We start from the raw sequence: 18999 nt of genomic DNA on the forward strand, positions 1-18999 counted from the left end.
GACTTTATCTTTGAAATATTTCTCACACAAAATAAAACCAAATGCAGTGAAATTATGATGAATTAAGCCTGGTCCCAAAGAAGTGATAGGAAAATATATCTCTTTCCCTTCTTTGCCGAACGGGAGAACTTACAGGTATGAAACACTACATATAATATTGGACTTGGCTGATATAGTAGTCATTTTTGCTTAACTTTTTAAAAGTATTTTTAATTTTTTGTTATAAAGCATGATGTTCTGGAAAGGAGAGAACATTAAAAAGGTGACTGATGTTAAAAAAAAAAAAAAAAAAGAGGTCAATGAACAGTTTAATTTTTAAAGTGTCTCTCCTTTTTTTTCTCCTCTCCACTCCCCATTTTAGCTACCTTTGTTCAGGCTCATACCTAGCTTCCTCACTGTTCTTCTCTCCATCTCTGTTTTTGACCATCTATCCTTCACATTACCACCTAAGTTATCTAATTCACTTATCTGATTATGACACTCTTCTGTTCAAATCTTCTCTCAATGCCTAATTAATATAAAATAAACTCATGACTATGACTTTTAAGTCCCTTGTAAATTTGGCTCTAATCTATCAGCCTTATCTTATGTTACTCCTGGGATTCCTACATTCTATCATCTACTAGCTTACTTAGAATGGATTCCTTTCTGTGCCTTTCTTCCAGATATGACACCCATATCCTTGTTAAGGAATGACTTAGTTGCTCAAAGTTATTCTTAAAACAATACTGTTGCTACTGTATATAGTGTTCTCTTGGTTTCACTTTTTCACTCTTTATTATTTCATGAAAGTCTCTCCATGCTTTTCCAAAACCATTGAACTCATCATTTCTTATAACACAGTAATATTCCATAATGAACATATACTATGAAATAACACTTTGGGCATAATTCCAAATCTCTTCTCAAAACGGTTAGATCAGTTCATTCCACTAACAATGAAGTAAGGTCTCAATTTTTCCTTATCCACTCCAATATTTGCCATTTTCATTTCTCTAGATCAATAATGATTTAGAGCATTTTTTTTCATATGACTAAATATTTTTGATTTATCAGAAAACTGCATCTATTAACTATTTATCAATTGGGGGATGATTTGCATTTTTAAATTTGACAAAGTTCTTTATATATTTGAGATATGAGACTTCTGAGAAACTGCCTATAAATTGTTTTTTGTAGTGTTCTGCTTTCCTTCTGATCTTGGCTACATTTGTTTTATTTATATAAAACCTTTTAAACTTAATATAATTAAAATTATCCAATTTCATTTCACAACACTATCTCTTGTTTGTTCATAAATTGTTCACCTACCCATAATTCTGATAGAGGTAACATGTTCCATGTTCTTCAAATTTTCTTGTAATAACTCTTTTTATATCTAGGTCATATGTCCATTTTGACTATATCTTAGTAAATGGTGCAAGATATTGATCTATGCTCAATTTGTTACAGATTGCTTTTCAGCTTTCCCAACAATTTTTATCAAAAACTAATTCTTATCCCAAAGACTTAAGTCTTTATATTTATCAAACAATGAGTAACTATATTCCTTTGCTGCTGTATAGTGTATACTGTATGTAGTCTACTATTTCACTAATCTACCTTTCAATATTACTGCCTTATAATATAGCATAAGATCTAGTACTGCAAAACCTTCTTTTACCTTTTTCCTCCATTAGCTCCTTTGATATTCTTAACCTTTTGTTCTTCCAAATAAATTCTATTATTTTTTTTTAGCTCTGTAAAAATTTTTTTGGCAATTTAATTGGATTAGCATTAAATATATAAATTCTAGTAAAATTGTCATTTTTATTATATTGGTCCTACCTACCCATGAACAATTACTACTTCTCCATTTATTTAAATCTGATTTTATTCATATACAAAGTTTATTTTTATGGTTTTGTTCATATAGATCCTGAGTTTGTTTTGGTAGATAAATAGAGTTATTTTAAATGGGTATTTTTTAAATCTCTAGCTACTTCTTTCTCAGAATCATGTTCGTAATAATGAAGAATGCTGATGACTTATGTGAGTTTACTTTATAACCTGCTTTTTTGGAATTTAGGATTTCCCAAGTATAGATCATCATATCATCTACAAAAAGAGGTAATTTTAATACCTCATATCCTATTTTGATTCCTTCTATTTCTTTTTCTTCTTGTATAGCTATTGCTGGGATTTCCAATACAATGTTGAATAATACTGGTGACTTTTTAGCTTTTAAAGCTCTATCTTTTCAGCTTCCTTGGACATTAACCCCTCTTCTGTATTCTGGGCCTCTGGATCAAATCAGATTGACCTCTTTATTGAAAACATGATATTTCATCTCCTGTTTCAATGCCTTTGCATTTGCAAAACTCCAAGCCTGAAACACTCTCCTTTCTTATCTTTGCCTTATAGAATCCTTCGCTTTATTTAAGTTTAAAGCTCAAGACACAACTCCTGTGCTCACTCCTCTATGAACACTTCTCAGAATCAGCCTTCCTTGGGTTGTTTTTTGTTTGTTTGTTTTACATCTTGAACTATTCTTTGCACTCAACTTATCAGTTATTTGGGGTACATGTCTTCCTCAACCTCAATATACACAATTACCTTGTAAGTTTCTTAAAAGCATGATCTATATCATATCTATTTTTATGTCCCTATCACAAAATATAGTGCATTGCACAAAGTAGGCACTAATAAATGTCTGCTGAGTATGTAGAAGACGACTAGTCACAAATAATTACAATTCGGGGCAATGTGTGATAAGGATGATATGAATGGACACTTCAATGTTAAAAGTCATTCAAAAGGAGTAATTAACTGATTTCCAAGGCAGTAGTCATCACTCCAATGAAAAAGGGAAAATCATCCCTCTTCCAAAATTGTGTCCCTTGGACCCTTGTATTCTAACCCAGACATTTGAAGTTTCATTCCCATTTCTTCTGATTCTATATAGTTGCCCTTCCTACAGACACCCATTCCTATACCGAATTCCAGGAGTGTCCCTGCTTTCCTCAGAATGGTCCCCATCTCCTTCCTCCTCTTCATCATCATCACTGCTCTCCACCTCCTCACTAGATGATGAGTAGTCCATAGCTTTCTTGGGAGGTCGGGGGGCCTCCTCTGCCATTCTCTCTTTTAGCAACACGAAATCCTTAATTGGAAAAAAGAGAAGATTTTAAGAGGCTGGCCAGAGGATATTAGTCCCCAAGATTAGAAGGGTACTAAAGGTGGGAAATAGGGTTAGATCAAGGGTTCCATAACCTTGTCCACAATACATAGTACTAACCTCACCAATTGCTCGCTTATAGCTCTGAGGGGAATCACAGAGGCAGCCAGAAGAAGTGGGGGAAAGATTACAAGAGGTTAGTAATGCAGGAAAAGCCCTCCAACTACCATTCCCAGTACTGCTCTTCCCCACTTCAATTTTACAGGTTCCTGCCCCTGCTCCTGCTCCCAGAGTTACTTGCTCCCAAGAGTTCAGCAGATCTCATGTTGCACTCCTCAAGCCCTGTGGTTGGGAGAGCAGCACTTGCCAACAAGATTACTCACCGCAGGCCGGCCAGGCCTAGAGCGATGGTCATCAGATCTGGCTTTGTTCCCTGGGGACAGGATGGGAGAGTTGTCCAGCTTGGAGGATGCTGGCGATGAGAGATGGGAAGAAAGGAGAGCGATGGTGGGAAGGGGGATAACTACTCTCTGTTCTATTTACTCTGTCCTGACTCAATCATTCCAATCACTGATAAGGTTTAAATAAGCTTCCACAGCCTTTCCCAGCCCCATGGAGGATAATATAGGATCTCATTTCCCATAACTATCCATGTATCTGCCTCAGCCTAGAAAACTACTTAGGGTAGGCCTAGGTCTTTGCTACATGGTAGCACAAATAAACCTGTTAACAATGGAAATGGCTATTTTTAATTCCCATGATTGTCATCTCACTACCTATACTTTATTCTCACAATGACCCTCCACCTCTTTCTTCCTATTCATCCTTCCCCCATCAACAGGAAATTTAGGGGCCTCACCTCCTACTCGGTTGCGCTCTAGTGAGCCAGCTTGTGGTAGGTGGCCATGGGACTGGAGGAGGCTGTCTCCATGCTCCCAGCCTGGCTCACTCCTTCGAAGGTCTGGGTTACTGTGGCAGATGTGTAGGGGTCAGGAGAGGAATTAGTGAGTCAATTTTCCCTTACCTCAGTTTGTAGAATTAGCAAAGTTTAGGAACCCGTTATGGGGTGATCATTACCATATAGCTAGAATTAAGGGGGTGACAATGCCATTACCTATTGGTGCTGGGTGAGCTGGGGGGCTAAGAGGGGAACCCTGGAGGCCCCGGGGGTCACCCACTCTGCCTGAGTTTGCAGGTAGGTTTGCTAGGTGGAGTTGCTTTGAAGTCTGTGAAGGGAGGGAGCACAGGAGTGGCTGGGGGGTAGGGGAGACTGGGATAGATAGGCTAGGGCTCTTCTATCCCAAAGTGGGAGATAGTATAACCTCTATATCCCATCCCCTAGTCTATTCCAACATGGCCATTACCTGGCACAGACAGGTTGTACTGGTCGGGAACTTCCAGCTCCACTGGTGTTAAGGGCAATGGCAATGGATGAGGTCCTCTGGGGTACCTGTGGAAATGTAAGAAGTACCAGAGGAAGGACAGGAAAGGAAGGAGGGGAAAGAGACTGAGCCAAATGAATCTATATATTCTTTCTTAGGACCTCCTTCCACCTTCCATTTTTCTTACTTTTTTTCCTGTATTCTTTCTTGCTCACTTCCTATCTCCCCCATTCTTCTCATCTTTATTGTATCTATATTCCATTCCCTGGAAAAGAATCCTGAATTAGCTTCAAGGCTATCCTTACCTTAGGTGGTGCCTCACTATCTGCTCGATTCCAAGACGGGGGTGTTGGTGTGGGGCCAGGAGCCTCAGAAGTGGGGTCTGAATTTTGTCGGATGATGGCTCCACGAGAGGCAGAAGTAGCAGTGGGTGGGAGGGCAGTTGGGTCAGGGTCATGAGCAGCAGGGAAGGCAGCCAGGTTTCTAGTAGGCTGATCTTGTAGGGATTGAGAACGGGGCACAGGTGCTGCATATGGCTTCAATGGGACCCGATGTGCAACAAGGCTCTGCAAGAAAAGAATAGGGGATGAGGGGAAAAAACCTTTATGGTTTATCCGAAGTCCATGGAATAACGAATAAGCCTGGAGTAGGAACTCTAGCTTCTATTCCTCCTCCTCTTCCTCTTCCTCCATCTTCTAAATTGCTCTTTTGATAGCTTGGGACTCTTGGTATTTACTGTGTAAGAAAATGACAAGAGGCAGAAAAAGCACATAGAAACAAGTGTAAGTGTTTTTGTAGGTATTACTGAATAAGTCTCCTTATATACTTACCTGCAAGAGAACAAAGAAGCCATCTCCTGGCTGTGTGTGTGTGTGTGTGTGTGTGTGTGTGTGTATATGTGTGTGTGTGTGTCTGTCTCTTTCTGTAGGGGAAAGTAAAGACTTACCTTGTGTGGTCCTTCCTGGGGCTCTACTGGCCTCTGCATGGGTGGGGTTGGAGAAAGGGGCCCAGAAGGCCCAACAGGGGGTTGTGGGGGAATAGGATCTGGTCCTGTGCTGTTTGGCTTAGTCTTGGCTAGGGGTGAGTTCTGTTGTTTGTTCATTCTTGTCCTCTCCTCTACCTGTGGAGAGATGGGTAGCAGCAGGTATCAAAATGAAATCCCACTGTTTTTACTTTCTCCCTATGGTTACAGAACTCAGTTCTCTTCCAACTCATTCCCCCATAATTATATCCCTTTTCTTCAGTTCCTGGCTCCTTTCCAATAACTCCCTCAGTCCTTTCATCAGACTCCAAGGATGCTGGGTTTTAGGGAATGGCAGAGAAGACCCTATGGGGTGGCTCCTAAAGGATCAGAATAGGAGTTTAGAGAGTACCTCTCGGGCCCAGGCTGGCTTGTCAGCAGGGTTTGCACCCCGGCTATAGTGATACAGGGGCTTTTTGTCTCCTGGTGCAGGTGGCTGTTGCTGCTTCTGGAGCTGTTGCTGCTGCAAGGACTTGAGATAGGCATGTTCCTGCTGCAGCTGTCTCTGAAGTCTCTCTGATTGTCGTTGTTCCTCTAGTTGTTTTCTCTTGTATTCCTGGTATCATGGAAGGGGAAGGGAAAAAGAGATTCAGCACTGAAGGAGCAGTGATTGGGAATGCCCTTATGAGGCTGAAGAAGACATAGGCTATAGGCTTTCTTCTTTTCAAATGCCTAGAGAAGTTGTTCACCCCTGTAGTCACTGGAACCTTTTTCCTTGTCTCCATATCTTATTCTAAACAAAGAAACCCTGAACTCCACCCCACCACCCTTCCCAAAAGGAAATAAGGTAGTGGATGAAGGACCCCATTACCAGCAGCAAGGCCTGTTCCTGGAGCAGCTGTTGTTGAAGGATCTCAAGCTGCCGCTGCTCTTCCTCCAATTTATGTCGGATATACTCCTGGGGGGAAGGGGGAGGGGGGGCAGGGAAACGAGCAGGGGAGAGAAGAGAGGGGAACAAGAGAACAGGAGGTGGAGGGACAGGAGAGGAGAAAAAGAATACAGAGGAGAAAGGATATGTGTATGGAGGGTGAAGGAAAAGTAGTAAAGTAAAGGCAATGTGATGGTAACAGCAAGAAAGTAGGAGTAGGGGATGAGAAGAAAGCAAACAGGCAGAAGAAGTCAGAATGGACAGACCAGGAAGAGATAAGATAATTTAGAAAAAAAGAAACAGAGACAGGGAAAAATAAGGGAGCCAAGGGTAAGGGGGTGGTGGGGTAGTAGGAGAGAACACACACACACAGAGAAAGAGATAGTGAAGCTAGAAAAAAGACAGAAGAACCTGGGGGTGGGCGGGGGAACAGGAGAGGTATGGGGAGCAGGGGAAGTGGACAGCAGAAGCTAGAGAGGGAAGGTGCCTAGACGTATATGCAGGGAGACCGTACCTGTTCTCGCTCTGCCTGACGACGTTCTTCCTCCCTTCGAAGAGCTTGCATGTCTTGCCTTTGCTGTTCTTTCTTCTCCTGCAGCTTTCGCTGCTCCCGATCTCGACGTTGTTGCTGTAGGGGAGTTTGAGGAGGAGAAAAAGAGATCAACCAAAAACTATATGAGTCTAGATACTTCCCATATTATATTAGCTAGGCCAAATAATGGGAAGAGCCCTCATTTTCTTTCACAAGGAACTCTCCAAGAGTACCGGATATTAATTGTGAATATCAATGGGGGACAGATTTAGACTCACTTTTATAGAATTAGTCCAAAGATTGATCTCCGAGCTAAAATAGAGGGTATGTAAGCAATTATTTTTCTTTTTTGGATTATAGAGATATATTGGGTGATATTCTGGGGGAAGGAGGAAAGCTTTAGCATTAGCAATTTATAGTCTGACAGGCAGTGGTCAAAAATATCCCTAATTGAACAGGCTTCTAGGATATCTCCAGTTCCAGTCTCTAAGATCAGGGAAAGCATTCTCAAAAAAGGTTCTTTAAAAACACAAGGTATAAAATGACAGGAGAACTACAGTAAAGCCTTGCTAATCAGATCCAAACTCATTTAGTAACAATCTACTTTTGAAGACTGGTGATCAGAAAAACCAGAACAAAAGTCACTTCTACTATTTGCTTTGTGTCATCTTAAGGAACCCCCTAACTTTTCTAGTCTACATTTTCATGTTCATAAAATGAGTTTCATTTCAGCCTTAAATTCTGATGGTCCTATAATGACTTAGGCCTATTTATTTAGAAGCAATTAATATAAGTACAAATGATCTTCATAAATTCTTTAAAAAGTACAAATGGCAAAATCTCCCCTTGACAATTTTTAGCCATAAATTTATGGTAATATCTATTTTTAAGATACCAGACTTCTCACTAACTCAGACTTGCCTTTCCCCAATTAGCTTGAATTGGCATATGAATCAGACTAAATGTGAAATTATAACTTACATATCAGAAAAATAGAAGCATTCAGGCATAACTTCATTGAAGAGACAATTCCTTCAGAGATCCGAATTGAAGTCCCTGCCATGACTCTACTTGGATGACCATAGTCAAATCACTTAGCTCTTTTTGCCCCAGTTTCCTCACTGTCAAAACGGGATTCTAGTCTTTGTATTTCGCACTTTCCAGGGATGGAGGAAAGAACTTTTTAACACTGTATGTTATGTAAATATAACTATTATTTTCTAACTCCAAGGATACTAATTCTGCTTTAATTCATTGCAAGGACACTTTGGAGAATAGCTTCCAAGCCTTCTCAGTGGATGTGATTCTTGTTCATGTTCTTCCATTGAGACTCTACAAAAGATCCATCCCATATGCGGAAGACATCTTTCTAGAGCAGACAGTTCATAGGTATAGAACTATGATTGTCCATCTGTCTTCCTTCACCTTCATCATATGACTGGCCTAATTCCTTTTATTATATACATATTAACTTAATAATATATACATATTAACTGGCCTAATTCCTTTTACTACCACATATTTTTCTTGGTGATATCTTTTATGATATGGAATTATTACTAATATAAATAATAGTGGTTATAAGTTCTATTAAGTGTTTGTTTACAGATCATTAATCACTTGATAAAACAACTAACGAGTGGTGAGGAAGGGACAAAAAGACATTAAAATAGAAGAATTGGAATTAAAATGGAATGATAACCAGTGATACTGTTAATTAATGGAAAAACAATATATATGAAAAAAGAAGTCAGTTTTTAAAAATGTGTCCTATTTAAAGTGAGATACATTTGTGAGGGATTTATAAGACTTTGAATGCAGGACATACAGCAATGAAGTCACTGGGATCTGTGGGAAGGGGGATGAAACTAGGCATCTGCCAATTCTCTTTGTTGTTAATAAAAAGTGGCAAAAAAGAGAATCTTAAGAAATGAAGTAAGTAGTAATCCCCTTATTGTAAACTGAGGCTCCTACTTTTGCTATGCTATAATCTTTACTTACAATAAGAATGAGACCTAGAATTCAAATCCTAGTCTTTCTCCGAATTTCAGAGACTGAAATCCAGGGGAAAAAATGCCCCCCTTCATAACTCAAAGAATGATGATTAAACAAAATGATCAGATACATTTTTAGATAAAGCTGGACTAAGTGGAGTACAAACAGCCCAACCCAAACATCCTTCCACTGATTCTTCCCAGAGCACATGCCACCTCTCAGGGCTTGGCCCTAACCTCCTCAACACGACGTCGCTCTTCCTTTTGCTCCTCAATGCGCTGTTGCCTCTGGTGAAGGAGGTGCTTGATGTGAGCTTCTGGGTCACGCTGTAGCTGTTGCTGTTGCTGCTGCTGCTGTTGCTTCAGGGCCTCTGAGTTGCTCTTGTTTTCCTGCTGGAGACGAAGGAATTCTCGACGGAGTGTAGATTCACCAGGCACATTCATGATTGAGCTAAGGAGAAAGGAAAGATGAAACTAGTCTCACCCACATACTCCTACCCTCACTCTATCTTCTCTCTCCCCTCTTTTACAGATCCCTAATTTAATAGCCTTCATCTCCTAGAACTCACTTCTTACCTCTGACTTTCTATTCCATTAACTCAAATATATTTCTCTGGTCCTCATCCCTTCATCTTATAAGCTTTTATCTGTAAACCTTTATACAAGTATTGTATACTAAGAATAATGGACTTAAAAGACAAAAGAATCATAAAATGGGTTTAAATCCAAGTTCTTTGAGATATTACCTTTGTTGATATTGTCCTTTCCTCCAGTCCTATTTTGTTCCTCTCCTTTCAAACTGCTACCAACTAGTTGCCCTTCTGGGAAGCTTTACTTGTTAACTGTTCCTCATAATTCACTCCACATTCTTCTAGCACTTACGGATTTGATTACATTTTTCCCTTATCAATTTCCTAAGACTCCCTATGAACTACAAGACCATCATCTCTCCCATTAGTCCAAATAATACTTTCCACCAAGTTTACCTTGGTTCTCCTTCTTCTCCATGGCTGTCATCTTCCTCTTCACTGCCACTGTACTCATATTCTGTCTCTTCTGCAAGGGAGAAACCACTGCTGATTTCCTCAATTGCCCCATGCAGTTCCCCTCAGATTAGCACATTGATAAGATCAAGATAAATACTGGACCACATTTGGTCCAATAATAGTTCCATACTTGGCTGCCTACCCTCTTCCACATAGAAGCTCTCAATTTTGGGACCCAGGCAAAAACTTGGAATATAATGGAATAGTAGGAACTGAGTCAATGGTTAGCCTGGGTTAGGTGTTAAGAATCCTATAAAAGCATAAGGGTCTCCAGAGTTAAAAACTCATGACTGGGTATTCCCTGAAGTAGAAGGGAAGTAGCTAAGTAAGGACTGTTAAGGAGAAAAAACCTAGGGCTTGTCATGGTAGGGAACAAAATAATTGGACAGTGAAATTTTCCAAGAAGATCCCCACCCTTCCCCTTCATTTCCCCTACTGACCTTTCTCACCCCTTTTCTTTCGGGAACGGTCAATGTGGTCCTTAAGCTGAATTCGGACCTGTCGCTCTGTGGGTTGGTCACGGATGAAAGGGAATTTGAGAAGCTGCTCAGTGGGTGGGCGACTCAGGTATGTTTTGATGAGACAGGTATCAATGAAGTCAATGAATTTCTTAGACCTGAAAGAGTTTAAAGAGATATATTGGGGGGTAGCAGTGGATAGAGTACCAGCCCCGGAGACAAGAGAACCTGAGTTTAAATTCAACCTCAGACACTTAACTGTACTAGCTATCTGACCCTGGATAAGTCACTCAATCCTAACTGCCTCAAAAGAAGTTTTTAAAAAAAAAAAGATACAATTGAGAGCGGACTTTAGACCCTTGAGGTCAGGTCTGACAAATCTGAATCTAGTCCTGCCTCCATGAACAGTATCTTCAGAAACATAAACTGCCTAATTTTTACTACTACTACTGCTTTGTTAATTTAGTGCTTTAAGTGCATAAGTACTTATGCCATCCCTTTCTTCACAGCATTACCCAGTTCTGTTCTGCTGTTCACACTCTAGGGCTTGCTCAACCCTAAATATGTAAAGATAGAAAGGAGGTTTCATTTTATTTTCAGACACCACCCTCTGCTGAGCCCCCATTTCCTAAAGGCACCTACCATTTCTTAGACTTCAGCTTCGGCGGGGGGTTCCGAGGAATGAGGAAGAGGGCACGCATGGGGTGCATATCACACAGAGCTAGGAGGGTGAGAAGGACCTCATACATCTTCTCTTCTATCCCTGTTCTGACAATTTAATAATTCCCTCCCAACATGTCTATCTTTGAATTCAGTTGTGTTAGCCTCCCTTGGGTCCCTCCCATCTAAAATTTGCCTCCTCCCACTCGCTACAGCCCTGCCCCTGCTTCCTTCCCCATTACTCACGGGGGGCTCCCTCTGCCATCTCAATAGCTGTGATTCCTAGAGACCATATGTCACTCTGCAAGGGAAAGGCCAAAATTATAAGGGCCCTATTCTGTGATTCCCCTCATCCCTCGATACACATTTATTTATTTCCAAGGCTCCTCTTTTCAACCTATTTTTATTTCCTTGGCCTTCTCTTCTTCCATCTATATTCTCTCCCCATGGACCCTGTATCTTTGTCTGTCTGATCCCATCTAACTCCTCTAATCTTCACAACCTCAACAATTCTCTTCTCAGTTCTAGCCTGTTATTCCCCCAATCCTTTTACCACCCTACCACGATTCTTTTCCCTGAGGTCTCCAGCTAGTACCCTGTAGTCATAGGTAGCATCAGGATTCTCATCACAAGCGATAACTTCTGGGGCCATCCAGTAGGGAGTTCCAATGAATGTATTCCTCCTGCCCACTGTTCGATCCAGCTGGGCACTCACCCCAAAGTCCACTAGGAAGAGGTGAGGAGAGGGAGCAAGGAATGAATAAGAAAGGAGTAAGAAGGGAGGAATCTCCCCTATCATATTCCATTATATAACTGTAATACAACATCCTATGTGTCTTGTAAATAGTGTACCCTACACTTTATATGCTAAGGAGAGGAGGCCCGGGGTATCTAGGAAAACATGGGGAGGGAATATGGAATAGCTTTGGCTGAAAGGAATACTTATTCTGTCCAGTTTCTTCAAATGGGAAAAGACATTATAGTAGAGGGAAGATTTAAAGAAGAGGAAAAGGTAAAAAGTCTGGGCTTCTAAATGACATTGGTGGTTTGCCTCAGAACAGAGGAGGAAGAGAAGGACTTTATAATTCATCTCCAAAAAGGAAAGGAACTATCCTATAAGCCTATCCCAAGGCATGGGGAAGGCTATCTACCGCCTGTCCCAGGAGGAATTTCCATACCTAGCTTAACTTCTGCATTCTCTGTCAACAGCACATTTTGGCCTTTGATATCTCGATGAATCACTTTGTGGGCATGGAGGTGGGCCAGTCCCTGGAAAGGGAAGAGGAGGAAAAGTAAGTGCTGGTGAGGGTCAAGGAAGGAAAGGGACTGAGCAGACAGCAAATGGTAAACATCGAGAAGAGTAGCTTAGGCAGAATCAAATGGAAAGTTTAGATATTCTTTTCCTTAGAGAATGAAAATTAAGCTAAACTTGTTGGAAATTGGGAAGGGGGTGGCAGCTAGGAGAGAAAACACTCTGATACTTGTAGTTGGTAGGTTAAAAGCACAGTAGAACTAGTAGAACTAGAACTGGAAAAGAATGGTATGATCCTTAGGATAGAGGGACTGTTTCTCTCTCACCAGAGTAGGAGCTCTTCCCTTAGTGCTTATTCTAGAACATTGTTCATAGATGTACTCAGGACAAGGGAAGTATAGATGGGATAGTAGACAGGTTGTGGGGGAGAAAGGAAAGGGAAGGCTTGTCTCTCACCCTGAGGATCTCCCTGCAAATGTAGGCGATACAATCTTCTTTCAGAGCATTTCCTTTAGTATTCTTCACCAGATCTGTCACAGAACCAGCACCACAGAACTCCATGACCAGCTATAGACCCAGAAGGGAGCAAGCAGAGAGATGAATCATCAGATCCTCTCCCCTTAACAGTCAGGGAAGGACACAAGGTTTGGTTAATCACTTTAGACCTTATTTAGTTTTGGGGCTAGATGATGACCTAGGCTGGAGACCATCATGGAGACCATCATATGGAGAGCCTTATGCCAGCAGTCATCCATCGAGTAGTTTCTTGGGATTAGGAAAGAAAGGACTGGAGGATAAGGAGGGAAAGAAAGTGACAAAGCAATAAAAAGAACTACTAGAAAAGCTAAGTCTAAACTGGAGATTGGTAATACAGAACAAGCCTAATAATAGCAAGAGGAAACAACTAAGTAGGAAACAGAAAAGTCCACGAGATGAGAAATCTTTATCCTAAGGGAAATTCAATATATTCGGCCAGTGGAAGAATCATTAATTCAAAGAATCATAGATTCCTTAGAGACTTAGAATTAAGCAGAAATATTCTTTACAACAGAGGTGTCAAATGCTCCTCAAATTAGATTAAAATATAACTGGGAAATGTTTAACAAAGGAAATAAAACAACATAAAACATATATAAAGTTAATTTGTGATTTTCTAGATCAATATGGGACCTGCAGGAATCTATTTCTATTTTAAGTTTGATAACAATAAATTGTCGTCCAGCCTGTATTTGAAACCCTCCTGTGAGGGAAACTCACTACTTCAAAGAATGGGATCATTCAACTTTTGGATAGTTCTAATTGTTAGAAAGTTTCTTTTTACATAAGTCTCTTGGTTATTTCTATTTAGTGTTCCTAGTTCTGCCAATCAGAAGAAATTACAGTGCAAGCAGCACTATACTCCAACTTCTTAAGTTAAACAGTTTTAACTCATTCAAAACAATTCAATAAACATCTGTGAAGTGCAGAGCCCTGTGATAGACAAAAGATGAAACACCGTTCCTTTGCTTGTGGAGCATAAAGATCAGTAGAGGAATATGACATATACACACAGGTCATATATAATACAAAATGTTAAGTGTTTTAATAAGAAGCAATCAAAGTGTGAAATCTAAAGGGTAGAGGTTCTAGATTCAAAGTAAGGAAGGGATAAAATGAGCTCTAGAAATTTACCCCTAGGAATAAGCTAGAAGGGAACTGATGGGAGGCAGGGCATTCATCCCTCTTTCCAAGAGCCATAGGGCCACAAGATTTAAAAAAAATTTTTCAATAAAAATAAATTATCAAGCATTTATTCCTTCCCCCCCCACATACACATTTTTTCCCATTAGAAAAATGAACAAATATATAAAACCCTTATATAAGTACAGTTAAGACAAATTCCCACATTGACCAAAATATATTTCTTTATTTTGCATATTAATCTGTCATTTCTTTGTTATGAGTTGGGCAATATCCTTTATCAGTCCTCTAGAATCACGGTTGATCGTTACAGTACTCACATTCTTAAATCTTCAAGAATTATTAATTAAAAAAACAATACTAATGTTATGTGCTCTTACCAATATTTATTTCACAATTCATACAAGGGACAATTTCCCTTTATTTCTTACAGTACATAGTATTCCACTATATTCATATACCATAATTTAACCATTCTCCAACTGACAAACAATCTCTTAATTTCCAGATCTTTGCCCTACAGAAAGCTACTATAAATATTTTATTATAAATAGGTCCTTTTCCCCTTTATCTCTTTGTGGAGGGGAGGGGTAACAATTCTAAAATGCATTCCAAATTGACTAGACTATAATGCAGTTCAACCAATAGTACATCACTATGCCTGATTTGCCTCTCCAACACCTGTCATCTTATTGACTTTGCCAATCTGACGGATATGAAGTGGAATCTCAAAGTTACTTTAATTTTCACTTTTCTAAATATTAGTAACTTGGGGCATAGATATGGTTTCTTCCCTTGAGAACTGCTTGTTCATATTTCTTGACCACTTATGAAGTAGAGAATAGTTAGGATTCTTTAAAAAAAAATTTTTTTTTTATAATAATAGCCTTTTATTTTTCAAAATACATGCAAAAAATATCAAGACAACTCTTAGGTACCACTACACACTTCTCAGATTGGATAAGATGACAGGAAAAAAATAATGATGAATGTTGGAGGGGATGTGGGAACACTAAGACACTAATACATTGTTGGTGGAGGTATGAACTGATCTAACCATTCTGGAGAGTAATTTGGAACTATACCCAAAAGGTTATCAAACTGTGCACTCTTTGATTCAGCAATGTCTCTACTGGGTCTGTATAACAAAGAGATCTTAAAGGAGGCAAGGGACCCATATGTGCAAAAATGTTCATAGCAGCTCTTTTTGTAGTGGCAAGAAACTGGAAACTGATTGGATGCCCATCAGGTGGAGAGTGGCTGAATAAGTTATGATATATGAATGTTATGGACTATTTTATTCTATAAAAAAATGATCAACTAATTTTTCTTGTGCAGCATGATAATTGTGAAAATATCTATAGAAGAATTGCACATGCTTTAACATATGTTGGATTACTTGTTGTCTAGGGGAGGGGATAAGGGAAAGAGAGGGAGAAAAAAATTTGAAACACAAGGTTTTGCAAGGGTGAATGTTGAAAATTATGCATATATTTTGAAAATAAAAAGCTTTAATAAAAAATAAAAATAAATAAAAGATAAAAAAAAAGAAGAAGAAATGGTCGACAGGATAATTTCAGAAAGGCCTAGAGAGACTTACATGAATTGATGCTAAGTGAAAGGAGTAGAACCAAGAAAACATTGTACACAGCAACAAGATTATATCATGATCAATTCTGATGGACGGAACTCTTTTCAATAGTGAGATGATTCAGGCTAGTTCCAATGGTCTTGTGATAGAGAGAGCTATCAGAGAGAGGACTGTGGGGACTAAGTGGATCACAACATATTTTCATTTTTTTTGTTGTTGTTTGCTTATTCGTTTTCCTTTTGGATGTGATTTTTTTGGTGTATGTGAAGCATGATACTTATAGAAATAACTATAGAAGAATTGCACGTCTAATATATCCTGGATTACTTGCTTTGAAGGGAGGGGGAGAGGGAAGGGAAAGAGGAAAAAAAATTGGAACACGAGGTTTTGCAAGGGTGAATGTTGAAAACTATCTATGCATGTGTTTTAAAAATAAAAAGCTTTATTAAAGAATGCAAAAATAATTTTCAACATTTACCCTTACAAAGTATTCCAAATTTTTCTCTCTCCCTCCCTATCTCTCCCCTTTCCTAGACAACAAGTAATAGGTAAACATGTGCAATTCTTCGAAACACATTTCTACTTTTATCACAAGCACAAGAAAAACCAGATCAAAAGGGAGAAAAATGAGAAAAGGCAGGCAAGCAAACAACAACAAAAACAACAAAGATGAAAATACTATGTTGTGATCTACATTCAATTTCCAAAGTCCTCTCTCTGGATGCACATGGCCCTCTCTATCACAAATCTATTAGAAATGGCCTGTATCACCTCATCGTTGAAAAGAATGATTCAGATTCTTGAATCAATTCTTTACGCATTTTGGATATTAGACCTTTGTCAGAGAAACCTGATGCAAAACTATTTCCCTTCTCATCTTAGCTATATTTGATTGGTTTGTGCAAAACCTTTTCTTTTATAGCTTTTTATTTACAAGATATATATAGCATGGGTAATTTTTCAGCATTGACGGTTGCAAAACCTTTTGTTCCAATTTTTCCCCTCTTTTCCCCCACCCTCTTCCCCAGATGGCAGGCAGACCAATACATGTTAAATATGTCAAAGTATATGTTAAATACAATATATGTATACATGTCCATATAGTTATTTTGCTGCACAAAAAGAATTGGACTTTGAAATAGTGTACTAATTGTACCTGTGAAAAAAATAAAAAATTCAGGTGGACAAAAAAAGAGGGACTGGAGATTCTATGTAGTGGTTTACACTCATTTCCCCGAGTTCTTTCGCTGGGTGTAGCTGGTTCAATTCATTACTGTTCTTTTGGAGCCGATTTGTTTCATCTCATTGTTGAAGAGGACCACGTCCATCAGAATTGATCACCATATACTGTTATTGTTGAAGTATATAATGATCTCCTGGTCCTGCTCATTTCACTCAACATCAGTTCATGTAAGTCTCTCCAGGCCTTTCTGAAATCCTCCTGCTGGTCATTTCTTACAGAACAATATATTCCATAACATTCATAAACCACAATTTATTTAGCCATTCTCCAATTGAGGGGCATCCACTCAGTTTCCAGTTTCTGGCAACTACAAAAAGGGCTGCCACAAACATTTTTGCACAAATAGGTACCTTTCTCTTCTTTAAGCTCTCTTTGGGATATAAGCCCAATAGTAACATTGCTGGATCAAAGGGTATGCATAGTTTAATAACTTGCAAAACCTTTTTAATTTTAGACAATCAAAACTGATTCCACTTCAAAAATTTCTCACACTTATTCACTCCTTATCAGAAGACTCTGAAGATAGTAGGTATTTAATAAATGTTTAATTCGACAGCTAAACTTCTGGATACATTCTAGATCTGTGCTCTCTAATATGCCAAAAGAGTATCAGATGAAGTTCAAGTCCTGCCTTCTATGTCAAGTTTTAATTATTTCTGCCTACATTAATTTCTTCTGGAAATTCTTACAGTATTTAGATGAGGGACATTTATTATATTTACTATCTAAATAACTAATTTAGTAACTTCATAAATACTGCCTTAACATCACTAATCATGTCTTTATGCTTTTTCTTCTCCTTGAGGACAAAGAGCATAGGAAGGAAAAGATGTGCAACTGGTCAAACATTTGACCTAAAATGGCAGGGTCTACTAGGAAACAGAGAAGGAAAGGGAAAACAAATTTTTTTCTTGCCTGCCCTCCACAAAGACTGGAAAGCTATGATTTAGGCAGGAAGAATTAGCCAAAGGCTTCTTATGAATATCTTGAACAATATTATAAACTCTTGAAGGAGCCGAGTACTGTTACACTTGAGAATCCTATATGCCAACTGAACAGATGCCCATCAATTGGAGAATGGCTGAATAAATTGTTATATGGATGTTATAGAATATTATTGTTCTGTAAGAAATGACCAGCAGGAGGATTTCAGAAAGGCCTGGAGAGACTTACATGAACTGATGTTGAGTGAAATGAGCAGGACCAGGAGATCATTATACACAGCAACAAGAAGACTAAACGATGATCAATTCTGATGAACATGGCTCTCTTCAACAATGAGATGATTCAAACCAGTTCCAACTGTTCAGTGATGAAGAGAGCCATATACACCTAGAAAGAGGCCTGTGGAATGGAGTGTGAACCACAATATAGTATATTCACGCTTTCTGTTGATGTTTGCTTGCATTTTGTTTTCTTTCTCAGGTTTTTTTTTCCCTAGATCTGATTTTTCCTGTGTAATAAGATAACTGTATAAATATGTATACATATATTGGATTTAACATATATTTAACATGTATTGGACTACCTGCCATCTAGGGGAGGGAAAAATTTGGAACAGAAAGTTTTGCAAGGGTCAATGTTGAAAAATTACCCATGCATTTATTTTGTAAATAAAAAACTTTAATAAAAGAATAGAATAGAAAGAATCCTATATTCCAGTTCTGCCAATTTTGAGACTAAATTCTAAGAATAATACTTAATGATAATTAGGAATGGGGTTAGCAAGAGAACAGCCAACATAGCCTTTGGTAAAACAATGGGAATTTTCTGGGATACTAAATGTTGAGGAACTCTTCTCTATAATAGGTTAAAATGGCAGATCCCTTCCCTTCCTCTTCAGGGATAATTAATTTGATATTTGTGAAGGATAACTTCACAAGGGCCAAGTAGGCCCTTCAAAAGCTTATACATAGCTAGAAAGACAAAACACATGCACATACAATAAACAAAGACCAATATAATATATTCCATAAATTTTAAATATAATTCCAGGATGTGTGACAGACCATATATACTATCCAGTTTCAGAAAAAGGAAAAACCCACTGAATTGAGTGATGGGTAGAAAAGGATGGCCTTCAGAGTCTTTCTCTTAGCTTGGTACAGAAAAAGC

General features: G+C 38.8%; 1 protein-coding gene across 3 annotated transcripts in view; it reads right to left on the reverse strand.

Annotated features, from left to right (window-relative positions):
- The window catches only part of MINK1 (misshapen like kinase 1), a 67506-nt gene that overhangs the window by 6356 nt on the left and 42151 nt on the right, over positions 1 to 18999 (reverse strand). Inside the window, exons 5-22 of one of the 3 annotated variants that reach the window (XM_031965381.1) lie at positions 12827 to 12937; positions 12297 to 12387; positions 11714 to 11844; positions 11365 to 11419; positions 11101 to 11179; positions 10441 to 10616; positions 9941 to 10010; positions 9192 to 9405; positions 6943 to 7056; positions 6372 to 6458; positions 5913 to 6116; positions 5486 to 5659; positions 4845 to 5105; positions 4522 to 4607; positions 4017 to 4126; positions 3541 to 3629; positions 3278 to 3301; positions 2976 to 3142 (exon numbers count right to left, since the gene is read on the reverse strand). In XM_031965381.1, the coding sequence (XP_031821241.1) occupies positions 2976 to 3142; positions 3278 to 3301; positions 3541 to 3629; positions 4017 to 4126; positions 4522 to 4607; positions 4845 to 5105; positions 5486 to 5659; positions 5913 to 6116; positions 6372 to 6458; positions 6943 to 7056; positions 9192 to 9405; positions 9941 to 10010; positions 10441 to 10616; positions 11101 to 11179; positions 11365 to 11419; positions 11714 to 11844; positions 12297 to 12387; positions 12827 to 12937 (2243 nt within the window). The remainder of the gene's footprint in view (positions 1 to 2975; positions 3143 to 3277; positions 3302 to 3540; positions 3630 to 4016; positions 4127 to 4521; positions 4608 to 4844; positions 5106 to 5485; positions 5660 to 5912; positions 6117 to 6371; positions 6459 to 6942; positions 7057 to 9191; positions 9406 to 9940; positions 10011 to 10440; positions 10617 to 11100; positions 11180 to 11364; positions 11420 to 11713; positions 11845 to 12296; positions 12388 to 12826; positions 12938 to 18999) is intronic. The other 2 variants (XM_012548771.3, XM_031965382.1) reach the window with 2 other exon arrangements.

The sequence above is a fragment of the Sarcophilus harrisii genome, chromosome 4, assembly GCF_902635505.1.
Source record: "Sarcophilus harrisii chromosome 4, mSarHar1.11, whole genome shotgun sequence".
In the NCBI taxonomy this organism is placed as follows: domain Eukaryota; kingdom Metazoa; phylum Chordata; class Mammalia; order Dasyuromorphia; family Dasyuridae; genus Sarcophilus; species Sarcophilus harrisii.